This window comes from Botryllus schlosseri, chromosome 6, assembly GCF_051294905.1.
Source record: "Botryllus schlosseri isolate E-star chromosome 6, Bs_hap1, whole genome shotgun sequence".
Lineage (NCBI taxonomy): Eukaryota > Metazoa > Chordata > Ascidiacea > Stolidobranchia > Styelidae > Botryllus > Botryllus schlosseri.
The window spans coordinates 19,031,626-19,054,642 of NC_137241.1; the positions used below are offsets into that span (position 1 = coordinate 19,031,626).

Sequence of the window (23,017 nt, forward strand, 5' to 3'; positions counted from 1 at the left end):
TCCCGGCTGCGAAACCGATTGCATCCTCAGGCGGAGACCACGACACGCTTTCTTTGATACCAGTAGATGGCGTGGTAAAAACATCTTTAGCAATTCTCATCGCAAATTGTTGTACCATGCAATCCAAAATTCAATAAAATTATTCGATCACCGCAGACCATATTGGTTCAGTTTTGAAGCGATTAAAGCTAAAAACTAGCTAAAAACTTGATCAGTCACACTCCAGATCAGTCATGCATAACCCATGGATCATATCAAAAGATCTGATCATACATGCGTAGTACAAGCGTAAAAGTGCAAGCTTTCCAAGCAAAATGCATTGTAATTCATAATGACCTGTTTTCGGGAATCCTCGGAGTTTCTTTATGAAAAGTTTGCGAAGTGGAGTAGTTTTATCCGATGCGATGGTTTCTGTCGATATCGATTTTTCGTTGGATTTGCCTGCGATGTCGCCATAGCATTATACTTTACAGTTTTCACGGACGGACAACGGACATATACAGATGATGTGTTACGTATCGTTTGATAAGGTACCGCCGTACCGGTAACAGGTATTCATATTATATTGTTGAGCGAATTATGTGTTTGTGAATATTCAATTGTTATTAACTGCTAATGAAGGACTACTTTTTGAGTATACCCAAGCGGGAATTGCGTATATTTCCACTAACTTACTGCGTGCGTGCCATGAGAAGACTGCCTGGAAAGTGAAAAGAGTGGTTGTTTTCGCTAATAAGTTGCGTGTGACAAAGAGGTTTCTTGCATTGAATAATTGAGTAATTAAACAGATAGTTTTCCGTCACGTTGACACCAATTCCACTCTGACCCTATACTGAGTGGTTCGGTTGTGTGTTAAAGTTTTAGACTACTTTAACAACTTCGATATACTTATGCAATTTTTATGCGGTACTTTAGTCTACTATTAGTTAACCTCTTACACCTGGGATTTTGAAAAGTAGAAAGTAGATTTGTGATGAGTTTGTATCACTTTTGTGATCGAAATCATCATAAGAACCGTGTGAAATAGACGTCGTCTGATGGCAACTGAATAGAAATACCTATTTGCAGTGTCATTTTGCAACAGTCACTACAGAGATTCATTTTGTAATTTCAGGAGTAACTACCTCCGACTAACTGCTTCAAGTATATATGCAAACCCTCAACCTCAACTATTTTAATCTATTGACCGGAATGGAATTGGTGGCAACGTCACGCGGGATTTTCTGTTTATTTCCTTAATTATTCTATATAGAAAAGCTCTCATCACGCAGGATTTATTTCAAAAAATGGACAGAGATTCCATATAGGTCTATTGATACTTACTTGAGTAGATTTCAAACCTTCCTTTATGTGATTTGACATGCTTTGAGAATTCACATTTCTGATTAAGTAGAAAGTCACGGTGTTACCTCTACTTAAATGACCAATGCAGGCTAACTTTGACCACCTCTACAGTCTACATATTGCTATCTTCACAGATAAACAAAGTATGAATGTTAAAACATTTTGTAAAGTATTCAATCTGTTAGCTGATTCCAAATGTTCGAGATACCTGTTTAACTGTACTCAAATTACAACGGCCACTCGATTTTCACCAAGTTTATCCACTGTGCGGGCTGCGAGGTACGCTTCCACCTCATCCAAATTCATCAGCTTGTATCAGAAAGACTTATTCAGCTACTTCAAAGAGCTGCAAGACAAGGTTTCCGAGGATAAATCGTCTTGGCCTGCCAATCTTTTAAATCTCTTCGGAAAAAATCCGAGAACAGCCCTTGAAAATTTCAATGTGGTATTAAACCGCATCCAAGCATTTGATGATGCCTTACAAGGACTTTCAGAAGTTGACCAATTAATAGAAGATGCGTCCACGGAACCTAATGAAACACAGCGAGATGAACTCCTGGTGATTGCGGAAGATGAAAAAGCGGGGATCGACGAAGACATGGCTCGTTTGAATGAGGAGATTGTAGACATTCTTGCCAGCCTGTCGGAAGCAAACAAGGAGTCACCAGACGAGATCGCACTGGAGGTATCCGCAGGCGTGGGCGGGCAAGAAGCAATGTTGTTTTCGGCTGAAATTTTCGATATGTATCAATCACTGTGTGTCCGATATGGTCAAGACTTTCAGGTCGTTCATTTAGATCAGACTGATATCGGCGGGTACTCTAAGGCTTGTGCCCGAATATCCTTCACGAACCCGAAAATCGGCAAAATGTTTATGAATGAGAGTGGCGTGCATCGTGTGCAACGCGTACCCGCAACCGATAAATTTAAACGTGTCCACACCAGCACCGTGTCCGTAGCAGTCCTCCCGGTGTTTGACGAAGAAGAAATAGAAATCCCGGAGAAAGATTTAGAGATTGTGGCGTACTGTAAGACAAACAGCCCGGGCGGGCAGCACGCCAATAAAGTATCCACTGCAATTCGCATCAAACACAAGCCAACCGGGAAGATTGTAGATAGTAGCTCTTCGAAATCTCAACTCGAAAATAGAAATTCTGCTCTCGCGTTGTTGAAAGCGAGGCTGTTCCAGGAGAAGATCGATGAGCAGGAAGACATTATAATGAAAACTAGGCGGCAACAAGTGAAAAATAACGAACGGTCCGATAAGATTCGTACCTATAACTTTCATCAGGACCGTGTCACGGATCACAGAATCAGCTTCTCCTGTGCGAATGTGCCTCAGTTTTTAAAAGGGGGGCAATCGCTCGTGGACGTTATGGAGAAGCTGGTAGAAAAACATGATGCCGATGAGCTGAAACTCATCATTGAGTGTGTTTTAGACGAAAGAAAGGTGTTCTTAAGCGGCAGCAACGGCTCTTGATCTTGGAAAAGTTATTGAATGAAAAACACCATATTTTATCAACGTTTTTGCGATATTGGTACACAGAAATAAATTATCCTTTCTCCCAGATTCGACTATTAATTGTGTTATTTATTGCACATGAGTATGTTCGCTCCTGTTGTACTTGATCCTCTAACTTTTGAATCAGATTATGATCATTGCATCGTTGACTGTTGTGGAACGTGGAAGTTCCTCAGCATTTTGATACTACCATTTGAGCTGGTTTCGCTGTTGTAATAATCCTTCCAAATAGTTTTCTATAAGTAGCCTAAGTTTCTTCCAGTTTAACAAAGTACTAATCGCCTCTGCACTGTGAATTATGTTTTTCTTGAATGGGCATTTACATGCATTTACTATCAATTTAGTAACAAATTAGCTGAATTTGTTTCAATCTGATATTGGTGTGGAAATCCTCAATTTTTCAATCAAACAAGTATGCAACTAGGGCAGGCATCGCAACTTAATAAAGCTTGATATGCTGCCTTCGCACGCTGGCAGTATGTTAGACAACTGTATTACAGTCATTGATCAAAAACTTTCTCAGAAAAAGGAGAACATATATATATATTTTATTTGCAGTCCCATTCCATTTTTGCAAATATTTTTGTTTTGTAATGACCATGTGCGATGAAGAGGAGGTGGCTGACTCCATGGAGTCACAATTCGCTCGACGACTTGCCGGCAACGAGAAAAAAATAAGGGATAAGGCTTTGAAAAAGCTGAAGAAATATATGTCACTGCGATCGCAAAGAAGCGATGGCGGATTCAATCGGTGGGTCGTCACTTGAACTTGAACCTCATTGTTTCTAGTCAATAATTTGTGATTTTTCTAGAGAGGAAATGTTACGAATATGGAAAGGGCTATTCTACTGTATGTGGATGTCTGACAAGCCCCTTATTCAGGAGGAACTGTCGGAGAATATTGCCAACCTGATGCTGGAGTAAGTGCATTCTTTCTGTTATTTTCATTTCCTTCAGCGTACATCGTACATACCTCATTTTTATGACTATTTGTAAGCCCTCTGAGGTCTTTCATCTCCATCTGGTCTCATAATTGTATCGCTATCATGTGGTATTTTTGCACTGAGTATTACGACAATGGGTACTGATTGAACTTATTCTTATTTCAGTTTCAACAACACAAAAACAGCAATGCTCTTTTTTGATGTCTTCCTCCAAACACTGCTGCGAGAGTGGAATGGCATCGACAGATTGCGTATGAGCAAATTCTACATGCTTGTCCGCAACGTCGTGGAAGTGTCCTTCAAGTTTCTTAAGTCCAACGACTGGGACGCCGGACTGATAGATTGGACGCTAGCCGTCTTGACAAACGGCCCGATCTCTCCCATTCGCCCTTATTCGGGGATGCATTATCATTTTTGTGATATTTACCTGGAGGAGTTTGCGAAAGTGGCCGGCGATACAATCACATCAGATTTGGTAGGATCCTCATTATATTGATAGATCTGACCAATATTTCATATCTTACCTGAAAATCATTTAAGGTGCTGAAATTTTTGGATCCTTATTGCGTCTTCATTACGAAGGCGAGAGATTACGACTTGGTGAGAAAGGCTGTCGAAGATATCTTTGAAGTAAGATAACATGTTTGAGATGGCCTCCTGGTATCTGCCATTTGCAATATTGTTATCCAGCAATTGGTGGAGAATTCGAAGCCAGCGTTGGATCTATTGGCGGAAGAGGAGGATAACGAAATGACGGTTGAGATCCGCAGTCACACCCAACTGCCGAGTTACGATTCTTCTCCGGTGGCGTCTTTGCAAGTGGATTACGGCGCGTTGGCGGACCGGATGTATAGCCTGGCCAGTGAAAAAGGAGTTTTGGTGAAATGTCGCAAGAAGGTAATATTTTTCTGATTTTTGTGTAACTTCATGAATGTGATCGAGGTCACCAAGTAACTACTAATATTATTAAACTACTACAAGCACGCACATACGTGCTTTTATTTTTCGACTATGTCCCCGTCTGTTTCAACGTTGTTCAAGTCAAATAGTGAGCTGTTCGTAGATGGTCACACTTCATATATGTGAAATTGTGAATTCATCACAATTGGCAAGCACTATTTCCCAAAAATTCCAAATTGAACGTTAGAGTACAACTGTTCCGCAGTAGCAATCTAAGTACTTATCGTGTCTCTCATTTCCTGCTTTTACTTCTATAGCATATGAATCACTCCCACCTCTCATGCAGAGGTGCGCAAGTAGAAGTATTAAGCATTTGCAAGTAGAGTAGCGATTTCCAATACATTTCAAGACTACTTGTAATGGTAGTATAAAGTGAAGAAGAAGTATAGAATGAAGGCCTGGAAGTACTATAGTGTAAAATTGGTCGGTGAGTCGCTTACTGTAATTGTTAATCGGAGCTGGTCGCTTTCCCAATTGCAGAGAGCATTTTCTCGACTGACCCGAAATGATTATTGACACTACAAGAAGGTGCAACTTTCAAAAACACATACTGTATCCAGTGAGCGTGATACAGGGACTATTTCACCCGAGTGTTATAACAATTTCACTCACAAAGTAACGCAACCATGCCCAAAAGCTACTTTCTATAAAATCGAAAGTGTAAAAATCAGGGTTGTAATGACTCGAGTCATGACTCGACTCGAGTCAGACTCGAGTCACGATTTTTTTATGATTCGACTTGACTCGAGTCATTTTCTTGAAATGGGAAAATGACTCGACTCGAGTCAATATTTGGATTGACTCGACTTGTACTCGAGTCATTACGCATGACTCGACCCAAGTCATTGACTCGGCTTATTTTATATGACTTGAAGATGAAGAAATTTGCGAATTGTAATGGCTAGATCAACGCATCCGACGAATTCTGCCGACATCGCTATTTGTCACCACTGCTTTCGTTGCACTTGTCTGATATCAGATATGCCACCGTAAAAACAACAGAAAATGATACATAGTAGCAATAATGCATTGTACAAAATCGTCCAGTGATGAAGAGGTAATAGATCCTCCGCAATTAAAGTACTCAAGACTTTTCAATTATACAAGCAAACAATTGAAGCAAAGTTCAATTAGAGCCAATGAAATGACTCAGATGGTCAAGAGACTGATAAGCTCATGTGTAGATTTGAAGGCGATGATTCTTTGCATTTTTGAGCGACTAGAAAGAATGAGTATTCAATGCTCTTCAGTGTGGTTCAAAAATGCTTGTCAATTCCTGCATCTAGTGAACTAGTGGAACGTGTATTCAGTAGATGTGGATTCATTCTACGGCCATGCCGCTTTAACATATCTGAGGATCTCCTTTCCACATTAGTATTTTTGAGGTGTAACTCATTGATTTGATCTGCTGTCTGTGAAAACACACAATGCCCCTCGTCCATTTGACGTTTTGTTAGGTATGTGCATTGTGCACGTGAGTATAATAATGAATGGCTAATGTTGTGTGATGTTTGTACAATATGGCTGTTCTAAAATAACTTCTTTTTTATTTTACTGGGTGGTTACTTGATAAAATTGTTATGTTGCATAAAAGGAACACTGAATCTGGCTTGATTTGAAAAAAGTGGAATCAATGATGTGAGAGGAGAATATTTTGGATTTGAAAATAAATGGAGTATTTTAGTGAGAAATTCTTTCATATAATATAATTACATAGTAGTAAGTCGACTATTTTTTCATATCCAAAACATTCCACTCTAATAACTTCACTTTTTCTAGTTGGAATTGAGTCAAATTTGCTATGAATCATATTTTTACACAATGTAACAATATCATGAGATAGCCGGTAAAATTTTAAAATCTCTGTTTGTAATTAGTCTAAAATTTTCTTTCATAGAATTGCTTTTTACTGGTTGGAATTGAGCCAAATTTGATTTTTTAGGCAATCTAGCAATTTTAAGAAGTAGCCGGAAAATTTGAAAAAATGTTTTTGAACAGCCCCATTGTACAATTATTTATCCAATGCTGTAACTGCGATGTAGTCTGTAATGCAATTGGGAAAACCTTAAGTATAATCAAAAGGTATCTGTTCTGTTGTCACTGCACAATGCACATAGTTGCATGCACGCTTTTACAGCATGCTGGCCTGTTGTAAATACCTCTACATAAACATGCATCTATTGATTCTCTATCAACTAGTATCTTGACGTGAATTTGTTGGTTCTCTATCAGATAGTATGTAGATGTGAATTCGTTGGTTCTCTATCAGCTATTCCTGAGCTATCGTCGATGTGCTCATAATAAAAACTGAATGCTTGTATTGGTGATGTATCAGACTGACAAGAGAGATATTTGATTTTAAGTTCTAAGATTAGTAAAGTTATATTTAGCATCGGTAAATGAGGCCAGGACCTGTCCGTTATCTGCCTAAATAAACACATGCCAAGACTCAGGTAGGGACAAAATGAGCATGTTTCGCAAATAAGGAATTCGATATCACCCAAGCAGGATTGAAAACATGAGTTGAACATGACTTCAATACTGTGACTTGGACTCGACTCGAGTCATAACACCATGACTCGGACTTGACCCTTTAAACGGTGACTTGGACTCGGACTCGAGTCTGTGATGAATTGAAAATGACTCGACTCGACTCGAGTCAAAACCACAAAAGTATGATTGACTCGTGACTCGGAACCATGTGACTTGGTTACAACCCTGGTAATAATTCAGTAGCGTTGCTTCAAAAACCAACTTAATTATTAGAACAACAAAATTTGGAATTTCTGCGCTAGTGACCACATCTCCTCTTATGGTACCAATTTTGCTCTAGTGTCATTGTTTTTTCACAATATCCAGACCTTCTCCATGGTGGGGAAGTTTCGCGAGCTGGCCGAGGGAAGACTGCCCCTCGATGACGTACCCGATGCGGAGTATTCCTCGGAAGATGAATTCGAGATGCTGGGAAATCGACTCACTGACGAACTTGTCAAAACCGAAGACGAGCAGTATGTTCAAAACATCCGAGAGAAAAAGAGAAAGAAAAAAACGGAACCGGCAAGCCAGGAAGAGGCTGCCCCGGCTATAGTAAGCATTGTTTGCCTGTGCCAGCTTTTTGAAATATGTCGAATTACTTTGTTGTAAAATTCTAGTTATTATTATGTACGCAGTCAGCTAGACATACTGTTAATAACAAAACTATTTGAGTTCATCTGCAATCACTAACCCACTACATTTTACTGCTAAAAGTAAATATAAAGTAAAATGATGGTCAAGATGGGCGTATCATCATAAATCACATGTATGAGCTGAATGTGTGTCTTGACCTCCAGGAAACACCTGAGATTGGCTCATAGAATCCTTCGTATTCTATGGAACACTGCTTAAGAACGATTACTTTAAAGCAGGGGTCACCAACACGCAGCCCGCGGGTCATATTTTGCGGCCCGCGACCTGATTTTGAGAAATTTCGGAAGAACGCTTAGTAAAGCATTTTGAAATGCTGAAATTGATTTCAGTTAAAACATATTGTTGTTGTTGTTCAAAGTAGGCCATTCTACTGTGCCCAAGATCATTATTCCTCACTAGCTGATACGGCTGCGGCATGGTAATATCATTCCATGGAGAAAGAATGTGCTGGTATGAAATGCATATTGCCTTGACGTGCAATGGCCCACCAGTGCCAAGACCGAGTCGCTTGAAAAACGAATCCGGGCTCTCCAAAAGACCATGCTTTACGAGGAGATATAGTTCTCCGGCAAGTAGGCTACCGTGTCTAGCTAACCCCAATATCGATTCTTTAATCCAGGGGTGGCCAATCTGCGGCAGTAGAAGGAAAATCATGCGGCCGTCGACACTTGATTTAATTAGGATGTGTTTGCGGCCGCCAATATGCAAATTGAATTAGTAATTGACTCCCTAAATAATGAGAGGTTTGAATTATTCTTGAAATTTTATTCGCGCTACGCGCGGTTCAATGCGAGTTGATTTTCCATTTTAATATAGTAGTGTCCTTTGTCACATGAGTACCACAGTACAGATGCAAACAGCAGAGGAAAATGATGCACCCCATAAAGAAATACCAATTTTTTGATCGTATTCTCCTTATCACGATTGAAATTTTTTTCTAGTAGGCATGCGTTGGGGCGAATCCAATATATTTCCACTATACCGACAATTCTGATGGGAGGCCAAGAAATAACTGCATACAACAAAGGAGACTAATAGGAATTGGCCCACAGCATGCAGCAAAGCATTAATAACTTCCCAAAGTTTTCCAAGACACACCCTGCATCAACTCTACCGGTGAATCTGATCACATGGGTGGAGATAGGATGAATATTTGATAGTAATATGTGAAACTATACCAATATTTAATGACGAAATTTTCTCATGAACATGAAAAAATTTTCGCGCTTAGCGCTACTACTCATCGAATCCATATGGCTCTTCATAACATATTGACTACTCACGATTTCGGTGTGCATAGTAAGCCGATATGAGTAAATAGATTTGTTCGGGGTGTACTGGCATGGACATGGACAGTTTAACGTGGGTATTTGGCCCCAGTTAGTTCATTACGACTATGCAACGGAATGCGGCCGCAGGCTACACGAGTAATCGAAATTCCGCCATGAACAGCAAAAAGGTTGACCACCCCTGTTTTAGTTGCTACATAGTGTCGCCAGGTATCGTGCGCAGCTCATAGCTCAACATATAATGAAATTGATGATCATGATACATTTTGTCGTAATTGTGTTTCTTCAATAAAATATTATTTCTTTTCTGGTGACTATGCCCGTCGCCCATGTTAGAGAGCGCAGCATTGTACTAACGTAGAGTTATCAAACTTGGTTGCTAAACTGCGTTGCCTATTTTAATCTCGATATTGAAGTCATGCGGCCCGCGGCCTCTGGGAGTTTTGAAAAGTGGCCCGCGACCCATTTTGAGTTGGCGACCCCTGCTTTAAAGTTACAGTAGTGTAATTGTTTGTAATTGGCATGAAACGTTAAATTACTCCGGCCTAATCTGTGTTTTTTAAATTCAAGTGTGCACTCTGAGTTTTTCGTTGATAATTCTCCGAGAATTGCCAACGAAAAACTCAAATAACTCCGCTTCTACTTGTTGGAATTGAGTCAAATTTGTTTTTCATCATTTTGGAGGACTACTCGACAATTTCATGGGGTTGAGAACAAAATTTGAGATTTTTTTTTTGATGAATCGAATGAACGAATTGATGAAAATTGGATTGGACTTATTAGAATCGGACCAAATTTGGTGTGCAGCGTTTTTTAGGGTAACCTGACAATTTAATCGGTGAATGGCTGGAATTCAAAAAAAAGCTGTTTTTCAACTGCCCCAGTGCACTGCACAGTCATCAGACCACCTAATGCAGATATTGGATTTTCTCAAGTACATTTGCATTCTATCTTTTCGCAGGATGCTGCTGAAGACCATATTGACAACGAGAAGGTTCAATCAGACGATGACCTCGAACCACGTAATTACAATTCTCTCTAGGCTACAGCATAATTCCTGTGAATTTCATTAATACAGTCACATCTGATTCAGCCATGCCGAAGAAAAAAAAGAGAAAAGTGTCGAAGAAAAAGAAAAAATACCAATCAAAAATCCCACAGCATCAAAATCAGTAAAATAATTCAGTCGCCGCCAATCATATTGGTTCAGTTTAGAAGCACTGAGCCAGTCACGAGCTAAAAACTAGATCAGTGGATCAGTCACCCTCCAGATCAATCATGCGTAACCCATGGATAATATGAGATGATACATGCGTAGTACAAGCGGAAAAAGTATAAGCTTTCCAAGCAAAATGCTTTGTAATTCATAATGCCCTGTTTTCGGGAATCTTTTCGGGGTTTCTGTATGAAAAGTTTGCGAAGGGGATTAGTTTTATCCGATGCGATGGTTTCTGTCGATCTCGATTTTTCGTTGGATTTGCCGCCGATATCGCGATAGCATTATACTTTTCAGTTTTCACGGACGGACTACGTATCGTTTGATAAGGTACCGGTAACAGGTATTCATATTATGTTGTCGAGCGAATTATGTCTTTGTGAATATTCAATTGTTATTAACTGCTAATGAAGTACTATACTTTTTGAGTGCCCAAGCGGGAATTGCGTATTTGCACTAACTTACTGCGAGAAGACTGCTGGAAAGTGCAAAGAGTGGTTGTTTTCGGTAATTCAAGTTGCGTGTGACAAAGGGGTTTCTTGCATTGAATAATTAATTGATGAAACAGATAGTTTTCCGTCACGTTGACACCAATTCCGCTCTGGCCGTATACTGAGTGCTGAGTGGTTGTGTGTTAGAGTTTTAGACTACTTTAACAACTTCGGTATATATACTTTTTCTGTTTTTATTATGCCAAGTATCACTGGGAACACTTGTAAGTCCGAGTGGACTATTTGTGGCGACACAATTGACTCGCGGAGTCAATCGTGCATTGTTTAGGAGAGTTGCGAACTTGTCTAAAACAGTGGATCCCAACGTTGGCGATATCACCCCCCAGGGGGCGATTTGGCGGTCTAGGGGGGCGAAAATAGCGAAGGGGGCGATGACGCGTCAAAACGACTGACCTTTTTTTTAGTCAACCCACGGAAATTTAGTTGCAAAAGTGTTAAATTCTACATCGAGCCGAAAAGTTGACCTTTTTTTTTTAGTCCACCCGCCGGTGATTACAGTTTGTATGCCCATTTTTCGGTACACAATATTTGGGGGGGCGATGATCGGTGTTGAGCTTGAAAAGGGGGTGATGGATCGAAAAAGGTTGGGAACCACTAGTCTAAAACAATGGGAATTTTTATCTTTGAGGTCGATTTTGGGGGTTTCCAGTGCCCGGAACCAGATAAAATTATATATACGGAATCAGTATAACGATAGCTTTCGGATAATACCGATTATATTGATTTTTGAGGTGTGGCCGCCAACGCTTTAAGATTGCCTACAAGTTAACTTCTTACACCTGGGATTTTGAAGAGTAGATTTGTGATGAGTTTGTATCACTTTTGTGATCGAAATCATCATAAGAAACGTGTGAAATAGACGTCGTCTGATGGCAACTGAATATATAAACCTATTTGTAGTGTCATTTTGCAGCAGTCACCACATACTTTCATTGTGCAATTTCATGACTAACTACCTCCGATTAACTGCTTCAGGTATATATATGCAAACCCTCAACCTCAACTATTTTAAACTACCGATACGTCCTTGAATAGATTTCAGACCTTCATTTTATACTTCTACTTTAGGTGATTTGACACGTTTTGAGAATTTCTATTTCTGATTGAATAGAAAGTCACGGTGTTAACTCTACTTAAATGACCAATGCAGGCTACTTTTACCACCTCTACAGTCTACATATTGCTATCAGACATGGGGTAATCGTAATCGATTACGACGGTTACAGCATTTTCAAGTAATCGTAATCGCAATCGATTACATTCGAAAAAATTCCGAAGTAATCGTAATCGACTACTTCGCATATTTAATCGATTTCTTTTTATTTGTACGACGACTGTGACATAAACTGAACATTCGTTAACAAGCAAGAGATATTATACCAGTTATTGAGTCACAAACGTCTGATTTTCAAATGCCATTGCTCATTATTACATCAGAAGTAGCTTATTAGCTGTGCTCGTCTTTCCGTAAGAAGTATCCACATTCCACACTTATAGTAAATAGATAGTCGATGTACAATATGTACATTAGTGTGATTGTAAAACACCCACCGTTCAGTATATCGGGTTATCAATATATTTCAGACGCCACTACCTCGCTGCAGTATAATTAATCACTTCTCTGCCTAGTTTAAAATAGCAACTTTTGTATTGATGTTTGGTTATGCTTAGTTAAACGCAATTTGACCGTTGCTGCTTGGCGAGCAGTAGGCCTATGTGCTGGTACGAACGTACACCAGACAAAGGTTTGAAATTTTGTACTCATCAAATAAAATATTACGGTTTCCACAACAAAGCATTAAAAATCAACAGCTGCTGATACATATCATAACCGCGCCGTTTTCTTGCCGTTTCTCGTAATGGCAGCTTGCATTACATTATCTGTATTAAGTTGAAGGCATAATTTTATTTTCACCTTCTCTTATTCTCATATTATTCTACTCAAAACGGGCGTCAATTACTATTTCACAATTCTTTACTGAAGATTTGGACCTGCCGCCATAGCCATCGGCTTGTATACCATGTTAGCGTGGGTTGTAGCTAGAATCAGGATCAAAACAGCAAAATCGTCCTCCACTCCAAACGTTGGTCTTGGGCCCCCAAAGGGTAGTCAATTTTTAATTTGAAGATTTAATTTCGTCAGTAACATTGGTAATTGCATTATATTACATTTTTAATCCTATCTCAGCCTCCGACTTACCTGAAGAGCAGGGGGCGCGTAATCCATAATTATAACATCAGGTATCTTGCAATAATTACTGTAGTGCATGTTGTTAATTCGTGACCTCCGGTCTGTTATATAGTCAAAAGATATTGTAGTGGCCCAAACTTAGCAGACTAAAAGAAAAACTTTCGTGAGACGCACACACAAATTGTCATGTCTAATGCTCTGTGGGTGCGTGCGTGGCATTTGCATCGTGGGCTCAGATTGGAAGGACCGGACGGTTAGTCACGCCCACCCAGCGCGGCTATCGACAATGGACACATACCCCAAATTTCCACCAACGTCTTTCTTTGATAGCACACTTCGTAGAGTCGCATGTTGGCCTAAACTGCATATGTCTTTTGGTGTGTCGGGGCGCGGTATTGACTGGCACCATAATGCCTATTACTATGAGTTATGCATCCTTTATTTCTTGAGGGGAGACGTTTGCATTTCGAAATCAAGCTATCTAGAGACATTTACATGGCAAAGCTCAAAGAGAATTTTCAAGTTAATGAAACCTGTCGAGAATACGCTATAATTTATGTTGGTTCACGAAATACTCTTGAGTCGCCTCCGAGCACGCTCCCCACCCTATTGGAGAATTTGGGGTGCAGCAGTTATGGACCTGGCAATAATGCAAATCATTGGGTGCGATAAATCGTCCTTTATAAAATGGGCAATATGTGCATTGTGACGTAACAAGCAAATGTCGCGTCTGTTGTAAAGAAATATGTTATCTCATTAGGCCTTTTCAGCGCAATCCATGTATTGTCTTCCAATATAACTACTAAGATGCAAAATAAATGTAATCGTGAGTAATCGTGATTACTTTTCCAATGTAATCGTAATCGACTACTTCCTGATTTTGCTGTAATCGTAATCGCGTGATTCCGAAGTAATCGCAATCGATTACATTCATGAAGTAATCACCCCATGTCTGATTGCTATCTTCATAGAGAAACAAAGTATGAATGTTAAAAAAATTTGTAAAATATTCAATCTGTTAGCTGATTCCAAATGTTCAAGATATCTGTTTAACTGTACTCAAATTACTACGGCCACTCGATTTTCATCAAGTTTATCCACTGTGTGGGCTGCGAGATACGCTTCCACCTCATCCAAATTCATCAGCTGGTATCAGAAAGACTTGTTCAGCTACTTCAAAGAGCTGCAAGACAAGGTTTCCGAGGATAAATCGTCTTGGCCTGTCAATCTTTTAAATCTCTTAGGAAGAAATCCGAGAACAGCCCTTGATAATTTCAATGTGGTTTTAAACCGCATCCAAGCATTTGAAGATGCCTTAAAAGGGCTTTCAGAAGTTGACCAATTGATAGAAGACGCGTCTTCGGAACCGAATGATACACGGCGAGATACTCTTGGTGATTGCGGAAGATGAAAAAGCGGGGATCGTTGAAGACATGGCTCGTTTGAATGAGGAAGATTGTAGACATTCTTGCCAGCCTGTTGGAAGAAAACCAGGAGTCACCAGACGAGATCGCATTGGAGGTATCCGCAGGCGTGGGCGGACAAGAAGCAATGTTGTTTTCGGCTGAAATTTTCGATATGTATCAATCACTGTGTGTCCGATATGGTCAAGACTTTCAGGTCGTTCATTTAGATCGGACTGATATCGGCGGGTACTCTAAGGCTTGTGCCCGTATATCCTTCACGAACCCGAAAATCGGCAGAATGTTTATGAATGAGAGTGGCGTGCATCGTGTGCAACGCGTACCCTCAACTGATAAATTCAAACGCGTCCACACCAGCACCGTGTCCGTAGCAGTCCTCCCGGTGTTTGACGAAGAAGAAATTGAAATCCCGGAGAAAGATTTAGAGATTGTGGTGCACTGTAAGACAAACAGCCCGGGTGGGCAGCACGCCAATAAAGTATCCACAGCAATTCGCATCAAACACAAGCCAACCGGGAAGATCGTAGATAGTAGCTCTTCGAAATCTCAACTCGAAAATAGAAATTCTGCTCTCGCGTTGTTGAAAGCGAGACTGTCCCAGGAGAAGATCGATGAGCAGGAAGACATTATAATGAAAACTAGGCGGCAACAAGTGAAAAATAACGAACGGTCCGATAAGATTCGTACCTATAACTTTCATCAGGACCATGTCACGGATCACAGAATCGGCTTCTCCTGTGCGAATGTGCCTCAGTTTTTAAAAGGGGGGCAATCGCTCGTGGACGTTATGGAAAAGCTGGTAGAAAAACATGATGCCGATGAGCTGAAACTCATCATTGAGTTTGTTTTAGACGAAAGAAAGGTGTTCTTAAGCTGCAGCACCGGCTCTTGATCTTTGAAAATTTATTGAATGAACAGCACCATATTTTATCAATGTTTTTGCGATATTGGTATACGAAGATAAATTATCCTTTCCCAGATTCGACTATTAATTGTGTACTTTATTGCACTTGAGAATGTTCGCTCCTGACTGATTACCACCCATGTAAGAGGGTCTAGTTATACTTGACCCTCTAACTTTTGAAACAGATTGTGATAAGTTTCATAGTATTTTAATGCTACCATTTGAGCTGGTGTTACTGTTGTAATAATCCTTCTAAATTGTTTTCTATAAGTAATTTTCTTCCATTGTCACAAAGTACTAATCACCTCTGTACTGTGAATTATGTTTATCTTGAATAGGCATTAACATGCATTTACTATCAATTTAGTAAAAAATTTGCTAAATTTTTCAATCAAACAAGTATGCAACTCGGGCAGGCATCGCAACTTAATAAAGCTTGATATGCTGCCTTCGCACGCTGCCAGTATGTTAGACAACTGTATTACAGTCATTGATCAAAAACTTTCTCATAAAAAGAAAAAGGAGAACATATATATATATTTTATTTGCAGTCCCATTCCATTTTTGCAAATATTTTTGTTTCGTAATGACCATGTGTGATGATGAGGAGGTGGCTGACTCCATGGAGTCACAATTCGCTCGACGACTTGCCGGCAATGAGAAAAAAATAAGGGATAAGGCTTTGAAAAAGCTGAAGAAATATATGTCACTGCGATCGCAAAGAAGCGATGGCGGATTTAATCGGTGGGTCGTCACTTGAACTTGAACCTCATTGTTTCTAGTCAATAATTTGTGATTTTTCTAGAGAGGAAATGTTACGAATATGGAAAGGCCTATTCTACTGTATGTGGATGTCTGACAAGCCCCTTATTCAGGAGGAACTGTCAGAGAATATTGCCAACCTGATGCTGGAGTAAGTGCATTCTTTCCATTATTTTCATTTCATTCAGTGTACATCGTACATACCTCGTTTTTATGACTTTTTGCAAGCCAAGGGCAATAGACTTACCTAGCCCTTTCATCTCCATCTAGTCTCATAATTGTATCGCTATCATGTGGTATTTTGCACTGAGTATTACGACAATGGGTACTGATTGAACTTATTCTTATTTCAGTTTCAACAACACAAAAACAGCAATGCTCTTTTTTGATGTCTTCCTCCAAACAATGCTGCGAGAGTGGAATGGCATCGACAGATTGCGTATGAGCAAATTCTACATGCTTGTCCGCAACGTCGTGGAAGTGTCCTTCAAGTTTCTCAAGTCCAACGACTGGGACGTGGGACTGATAGATTGGACGCTAGCCGTCTTGACAAACGGCCCGATCTCTCCCATTCGCCCTTATTCGGGGATGCATTATCATTTTTGTGATATTTACCTGGAGGAGTTTGCGAAAGTGGCCGGCGATACGATCACATCAGATTTGGTAGGATCCTCATTATATTGATAGATCTGACCAATATTTCAATCTTGCCTGAAAATCACTTAAGGTGCTTAAATTTTTGGATCCTTATTGCGTCTTCATTACGAAGGCGAGAGATTACAACTTGGTGAGAAAGGCTGTCGAAGAAATCTTTGAAGTAAGATAACATGTTTGAGATGGCCTCCTGGTATCTGCCATTAGCAATTATATTATCCAGCAATTGGTGGAGAATTCGAAGCCAGCGTTGGATCTGTTGGCCGAAGAGGAGGATAACGAAATGACAGTGGAGATCCGCAGTCACACCCAACTGCCGAGTTACGATTCTTCTCCGGTGGCGTCTTTGCAAGTAGATTACGGCGCGTTGGCGGATCGGATGTATAGCCTGGCCAGTGAAAAAGGAGTTTTGGTGAAATGTCGCAAGAAGGTATTATTTTTCTGATTTTGTATAATTTCATGAATGTGATAAGAGGTCACCAAGCAACTATTAAAACTACTGCAAGTACGCACATGCGTGCTTTTGTTTTTCGACTATGTCCTCGTCTGTTTCAATGTTGTTCAAGTCAAATCGTTGGCTTTCTACTCTTCAATATTTGACAAATAGTGAGCTGTTCCTAGATTGTCACACTTCATATATGCGAATTCATCACAATTGGCAAGCACTATTTCCCAGAAATTTCAAATTTAACGTTAGAATACGACTGTTTCGTAGTAGCAATCTGAAACTTATCGTGTCTCTCCTTTTCTACTTTTGCTACTATAGCATATGAATCACTCCCACCTCCTATACAGAGGTGCGCAAGTAGTAGTATTAAGCATTTGCAAGTAGAGAATCGATTTCCAATACATTTTTAGACTACTTGTAATGGTAGTATAAAGTGAAGTAGAAGTATAGAATGAAGGCATGGAAGTACTGTAGAATTGGTCGGGGGGTCACTTGCTGTTAGCTGTTAATCGGAGCTGGTCGCTTTCCCAATTGCAGAGAGCATTTTCTCGACCAACTCAAAATGATTAATGACACTACAAGAAGGGATTATTTCACCCGATTGTTAAAACAGTTTGACTCGTGAAAGTAATGCAACCATATCCAAAAGCTACTGTCCATAAAATCGAAAGTGTGCTTCGAAAATCGTCAGGTAGAAAAAGAAGTGATCAACTTGATTAATATAACAACAAAAATGGAATCACTGCGTTAGTGATCACCTCTCGTGTCATTATACCAATTTTGCTCATTTGTCAATGATGTTTCGCAATATACAGACCTTCTCCATGGTGGGGAAGTTTCGCGAGCTGGCCGAGGGAAGACTGCCCCTCGATGACATACCCGATGCGGAGTTTTCCTCAGAAGATGAATTCGAGATGCTGGGAAATCGACTCACTGACGAACTTGTCAAAACCGAAGACGAGCAGTATGTTCAAAACATCCGAGAGAAAAAGAGAAAGAAAAAAACGGAACCGGCAAGCCAGGAAGAGGCTGCCCCGGCAGAAGTAAGCATTGTTTGCCTGTGCCAGCTTTTTGAAATATGTCGAATTACTTTGTTGTAAAATTCTAGTTAATATTCTGTACGCAGTCAGCTAGACATACTGTTAATAACAAAACTATTTGAGTTCATCTGCAATCACTAACCCGCTATATTTTACTGCTAAAAGTAAATATAAAGTAAAATGATGGTCAAGATGGGCGTATCATCACAAATCACATGTATGAGCTGACTGTGTGTCTTGACCTCCAGGAAACCCCTGAGATTGGCTCATAGAACTCCTCGTATTCTATGGAACACTGCTTAAGAACGATTACTTTAAAGTTATTGTAGTGTAATTGTTTGTAATTGGCATGAAACGTTAAATTACTCCGGCCTAATCTGTGTTTTTAAAATTCAAGTGTGCACACTCAACTCAACTCAAATAACTCCGCTTCTACTATTTGAAATTGAGTCAAATTTGTTTTTCATCGTTTTTGAGGTCAACTCGACAATTTCATGGGGTTGACAACAAAATTTGAGATTTTTTTTTTTTTTGATGAATTGAAAATTTAATTGGATCTGCTGTGGCTTATACTTGTAAGAATTGAACCAAATTTGGTGTACAGCTTTTTTTAAGGTAACCTGACAATTTAATCGGTGAATGGCTGGAATCCAAAAAAGCTATTTTTCAACTGCCCCAGTGCACTGCACAGTCATCAGACCACCTAATGCAGATATTATATTTTCTCAAGTACATTTGCTTTCTATCTTTGCGCAGGATGCTGATGAAGACCATATTGACAACGAGAAGGTTCACTCAGACGATGACCTCGAACCACGTAATTACAATTCTCTAGGCTACAGCATCATTCCTGTGAATTTCATTAATACAGTCACATCTGATTCAGCCATGCCGAAGCAAAAAAAGAGAAAAGTGTCGAAGAAAAAGAAAAAATTACCAATCGAAAATCCTACAGCATCCGCCATGGTTAATCCGGTTGCACAAAGCACATCATTGGTTCAAGACGATGGTGACATTGGTCCTGACTCTCCGACAAATGACCGGGATGTTATTAAAGCCAACATGCCGGATCTTATTCAAGACCTGGCAAAACCAACGGTCATGATAAATCCAAAGGTTGAGAAAGACAAGTTTGCACACTTAAAAGAATGGCTGGGAACCGGAAAATCAGATTCGTCTCAGTTGAAAAAAGGGAATTCAGAGGTAACGGAGGACTCAGAACCAATTGTAAAGTCAACTAAGAAAAAGAAAACAAAAAAGCCCTTGAAAACTGGCAAAGCCCTCACAGGTACTAAAAATGATGATGAAGATGTGACTGATACGCCCATCCGTAAAAAGAGGAAGTTGAAGGCAGCTAACGTACAACCCGACGATTCTCAATCAAATGACGCAGCATGCATGAATCAATCGGAAACAAAGTCAAATAGTCAAAGTAATGAGGATATTGTGAAGATTACCGTAAAAAAAGTCAGAAGAAAAAAGGCTGCGGTCCCGCCGAAAAACGAGGTGCAGGAAGTAGCTGTTGATGTGGCGAAAAAGGTTTTTGTTCCTGCGGACACTGCCTTCGTGAATCTAGCCGTTAAAAAACTCAAGCAGTCATCAGAGAAAAAGCGTCTTGCAGCCATTAAGAAAAAACCAGAGCCGGTCAAGTGCCATTCACCCAAAAGAGTCGCCTTCGAAATGTCAAGAACACAGGTGCACAATTGCGCATTAATGTCACGTTAATTATTCTAGTCAACCTCAATTATAACTTATATGACCCCGATTTCTTTTGTCTGAACTCGTTTTGTTGTGAGAACTCTTTGATAAATTTTACTGTGTGTTTCAGGTACAACAATTCAGAAAGACGGACAAAGCCATGGCATGCAGTCCGTCACCATCTACTGTTGCATTCGATCCGACTAAAAGACCTAATTTTGGATTATTGAAAACAACCAAAGTAAAGAAAAGCATGAAGAGAAAAAAGGCGTCTGATTTTTTTGACAATCATGATTTATGATGACAAAGTCCGGTATCCTTATTTTTGTCTATGTGAATTCTTTGACGAGAGTCATCCGTACATATTCAAGGTAAACTTAAACATGGTTGATCAGGGAATGGCGTTCAGTACAAGGCATGCATTGTCAAGTTCATCAGTGAAGTGAAGTGAAGGGACGTGTTCACCTAGGAATATAGTAGCTCATGATAGCTGCAGACGTACAAATCTGTGACACTGCGAATGTATGCAACTATGCATGTGGCTCTAACAAGATAATTGAAGGGATACTACAGCTGGTCGAAATCACCCTAGTTTTAGCTCCCTATCCGTTGAACGACGACTCATATTGTTGTTCTCCTGTGACGAATATGAAGCGATGGTATTCAGTCATCATCCGGTAATCTTTGTCTTGAATGTGCACAATGGGCCTGTTCGACGACTGTCGGGTTGCCGCAAATTCCTGTTTCATAGTCGTGGTCCCAATTGATAGAGAGTTGCGTCTTCTTGTGAATGTGTAATATATCACCATCATTGTAACGAGGCTGTTTCAACTGAGTTGACTAGTTTTCAGCAGATCAATTTCACAATGATTCTTCGTTAATTGGTGAGTTATATCCAATTGCTATCACAGGCCCTTTTCATGTTATGAAGAAAGCATCATTCTCCTCCAGTCTTGCCTGTAACAGTGTTGAGATGAATCGAGTCATGACTTTTTCATATGACTTGACTTGACTCGGAGCTTCAAAAATTTGCATTGACTCGTGACTAGGAGCAAAATTTACGAGTCAATTTCAAGTCATCAAGTAACCGGTATCGAATCTGTATCTTTTGTATGCTTGGATTGTTCGAGATGCACCTTGTGTCACTTGTGAGAGCACCCAGTCATTCACTGATTCTACGTTACACAGATCCTCCATTGTTAGATCACAAATAAATTGACCGCAAACTAAACGATCACAGCTTACATCAGTGCTCTTCAACCTTTTTCGACGTGGTACACCCTTTTAACGTTTGCTCGAAACTCGTACACCCCCGTTCATTAGGGGTCTTCAAAAATGACTTTTTTCTCAAATGTTACTCGCTACTTGATAAAATTGTTAGGTTACCTAACTTGAGCCTACACACCAAATTTGGTTCAATTCCAACCAGTAGCCGCCTTTGCTACGGGAGAAGAAAGTTTCTATTCATTATATAAAAATAAATAACGAAAAATTTGAAATTTTTCTGTTCACCCCATGAAAGTATTAGGTTGTCTATAAAAACGATGTTCTTCAAATTTGGTTCAATTCCGACCAGTAGAAGCGGAGTTATTGTCGTCAAAAAATTGGGATTTGAATAAAATAGTATTTGGTCACAGAGTCTATTCGCAGCCAGTCAGGCCCTCCGCCACGCAAATTGGAATTTATTTCGTGTCAGAGCAAAAACAGCATGACATTACGAACGATAATCAACCTAAACGTAACAGTATTGGGGAGAGAGTAGGTAAAGCTACTGCTGCAGAAGCGGTAATTCAGATCAGCGATGATAGCAGGCGCACCAGCCTACTGCGTATCAGGCCTGTCCCACACCACACACAATCGATAGTAGCACATGGGCTGCAAGAGATGTCAGTAACCTCAGATCATATGCCGCTATACAATGTCTATTGTCGCTAATTTACATCACTAATAACGAAATACTAAATTGCAAATGTATGGCGAATATTGGACATACAATCGGCATTTTAAAACAAAAGGGTGTCGATTTCAATATGGAAGCTGTTTCGACCCTGGCTGGCTACGTCACTTCATTTATGTGCATTGCGGTATTTATTAACGTCGGGTAGGAAGTACAGATTCAAAAAGTCTGAGCTATCGCGGCGGTTTCCTCAAAATCACTAAAAGACAAATGACTAGCTGAACACATGTTTGTTAACTGCATACTATCCAACACCAAACGGAACCATTGGTCTATTGTCGACGACTAAATGAAGAGAAGAAATATTTGCTTATGACATCACAATCAAGCGGTGTACAGTATTACACTTGAGATACACTTGACATCGTACCATATTGCTCATTAACCTGTGCGTCAACCTGTGCTGACCCATAAACCTGCCTTTGTGATAGCCAGCCATCGGCTCATTGTAATTCGGATCTGGTACACCCCTGTACACCCCATCCGAGTGGTACACCCTTTGCAAATTCTGTTACACCCTTGGGCAGGGGTTCTCAACCCGCAGACCCTTATTTTGCGGCCCGCGACATCTTTCATTATAAACGCAATTATTGCTGACACGCGGTATTGTAACAAATTAGTTTAGATACTTCGCTCTTTTATCGCACCGTCTCTGTTTTGTTTTATTACTCATTCATGAATGCAGTGGTTCTCAAACTGGGAAGCGCGCCCCTTGCATGGGAGCGTGAAAGCATCTGGAGGGGGTGCAACGCTGCGGTCAACTGAAAAAAAGTTTCGCACTGCGCGCAATTTATCTTCAATTCATAGTTGTTTCTCTGTGTATATATTCCGAGTTTCATATTTGAGAATTCTCTCATCAACAGTCATAACCGTCCATGCCAGCAAACTAGCCGTTTGTAGCATTCTGGTTGCATTTTGTTATATGACGATAAGGGGGCACGAAAGTATTCTCTATCAAAAAAA

At 40.0% G+C, this 23,017-nt stretch overlaps 4 protein-coding genes across 5 annotated transcripts; all 4 read left to right on the top strand.

Annotated features, from left to right (window-relative positions):
• Positions 1 to 1,209: 1,209 nt before the first annotated feature.
• On the top strand, positions 1,210 to 3,424 carry LOC145441383 (peptide chain release factor 1-like). The gene has a single exon (XM_080319234.1). It carries the CDS (start codon positions 1,427 to 1,429, stop codon positions 2,822 to 2,824), a length of 1,398 nt encoding a protein of 465 aa, XP_080175360.1. The 5' UTR covers positions 1,210 to 1,426; the 3' UTR covers positions 2,825 to 3,424.
• LOC145441384 (ribosomal RNA processing protein 1 homolog B-like) lies at positions 3,401 to 11,058 on the top strand. 2 transcript variants are annotated; one of them, XM_080319235.1, is made up of 8 exons: positions 3,401 to 3,617; positions 3,679 to 3,786; positions 3,976 to 4,285; positions 4,351 to 4,440; positions 4,501 to 4,707; positions 7,630 to 7,857; positions 10,210 to 10,270; positions 10,327 to 11,058. In XM_080319235.1, the coding sequence occupies exons 1-8, from the start codon at positions 3,460 to 3,462 to the stop codon at positions 10,422 to 10,424; spliced, it is 1,260 nt and encodes a 419-aa protein (XP_080175361.1). In that variant the 5' UTR covers positions 3,401 to 3,459; the 3' UTR covers positions 10,425 to 11,058. The 2 variants fall into 2 exon arrangements, with proteins under 2 accessions (XP_080175361.1, XP_080175362.1); XM_080319236.1 differs by having other exon boundaries at positions 10,342 to 11,058.
• Positions 11,059 to 14,402: 3,344 nt separating this feature from the next.
• LOC145441385 (peptide chain release factor 1-like) lies at positions 14,403 to 16,046 on the top strand. The gene has a single exon (XM_080319237.1). The coding sequence runs from the start codon at positions 14,614 to 14,616 to the stop codon at positions 15,481 to 15,483; it is 870 nt and encodes a 289-aa protein (XP_080175363.1). The 5' UTR covers positions 14,403 to 14,613; the 3' UTR covers positions 15,484 to 16,046.
• Positions 16,047 to 16,081: 35 nt separating this feature from the next.
• On the top strand, positions 16,082 to 20,496 carry LOC145441382 (uncharacterized). The gene is made up of 9 exons (XM_080319233.1): positions 16,082 to 16,239; positions 16,301 to 16,408; positions 16,611 to 16,920; positions 16,985 to 17,074; positions 17,135 to 17,341; positions 18,175 to 18,402; positions 19,156 to 19,216; positions 19,286 to 20,094; positions 20,228 to 20,496. Exons 1-9 carry the CDS (start codon positions 16,082 to 16,084, stop codon positions 20,396 to 20,398), a joined length of 2,142 nt encoding a protein of 713 aa, XP_080175359.1. The 3' UTR covers positions 20,399 to 20,496.
• Positions 20,497 to 23,017: the final 2,521 nt, after the last annotated feature.

Coding starts and splice junctions, on each gene's coding strand:
- LOC145441383 (XM_080319234.1), top strand. CDS start 1,427: ATGCAGGCTAACTTTGACCACCTCTACAGTCTACATATTGCTATCTTC.
- LOC145441384 (XM_080319235.1), top strand. CDS start 3,460: ATGACCATGTGCGATGAAGAGGAGGTGGCTGACTCCATGGAGTCACAA. Junction 4,286..4,350: donor ATACAATCACATCAGATTTG/GTAGGATCCTCA, acceptor AAATCATTTAAG/GTGCTGAAATTTTTGGATCC. Junction 4,441..4,500: donor CTGTCGAAGATATCTTTGAA/GTAAGATAACAT, acceptor ATTGTTATCCAG/CAATTGGTGGAGAATTCGAA.
- LOC145441385 (XM_080319237.1), top strand. CDS start 14,614: ATGAGGAAGATTGTAGACATTCTTGCCAGCCTGTTGGAAGAAAACCAG.
- LOC145441382 (XM_080319233.1), top strand. CDS start 16,082: ATGACCATGTGTGATGATGAGGAGGTGGCTGACTCCATGGAGTCACAA. Junction 17,075..17,134: donor CTGTCGAAGAAATCTTTGAA/GTAAGATAACAT, acceptor TATATTATCCAG/CAATTGGTGGAGAATTCGAA. Junction 17,342..18,174: donor TGGTGAAATGTCGCAAGAAG/GTATTATTTTTC, acceptor CGCAATATACAG/ACCTTCTCCATGGTGGGGAA.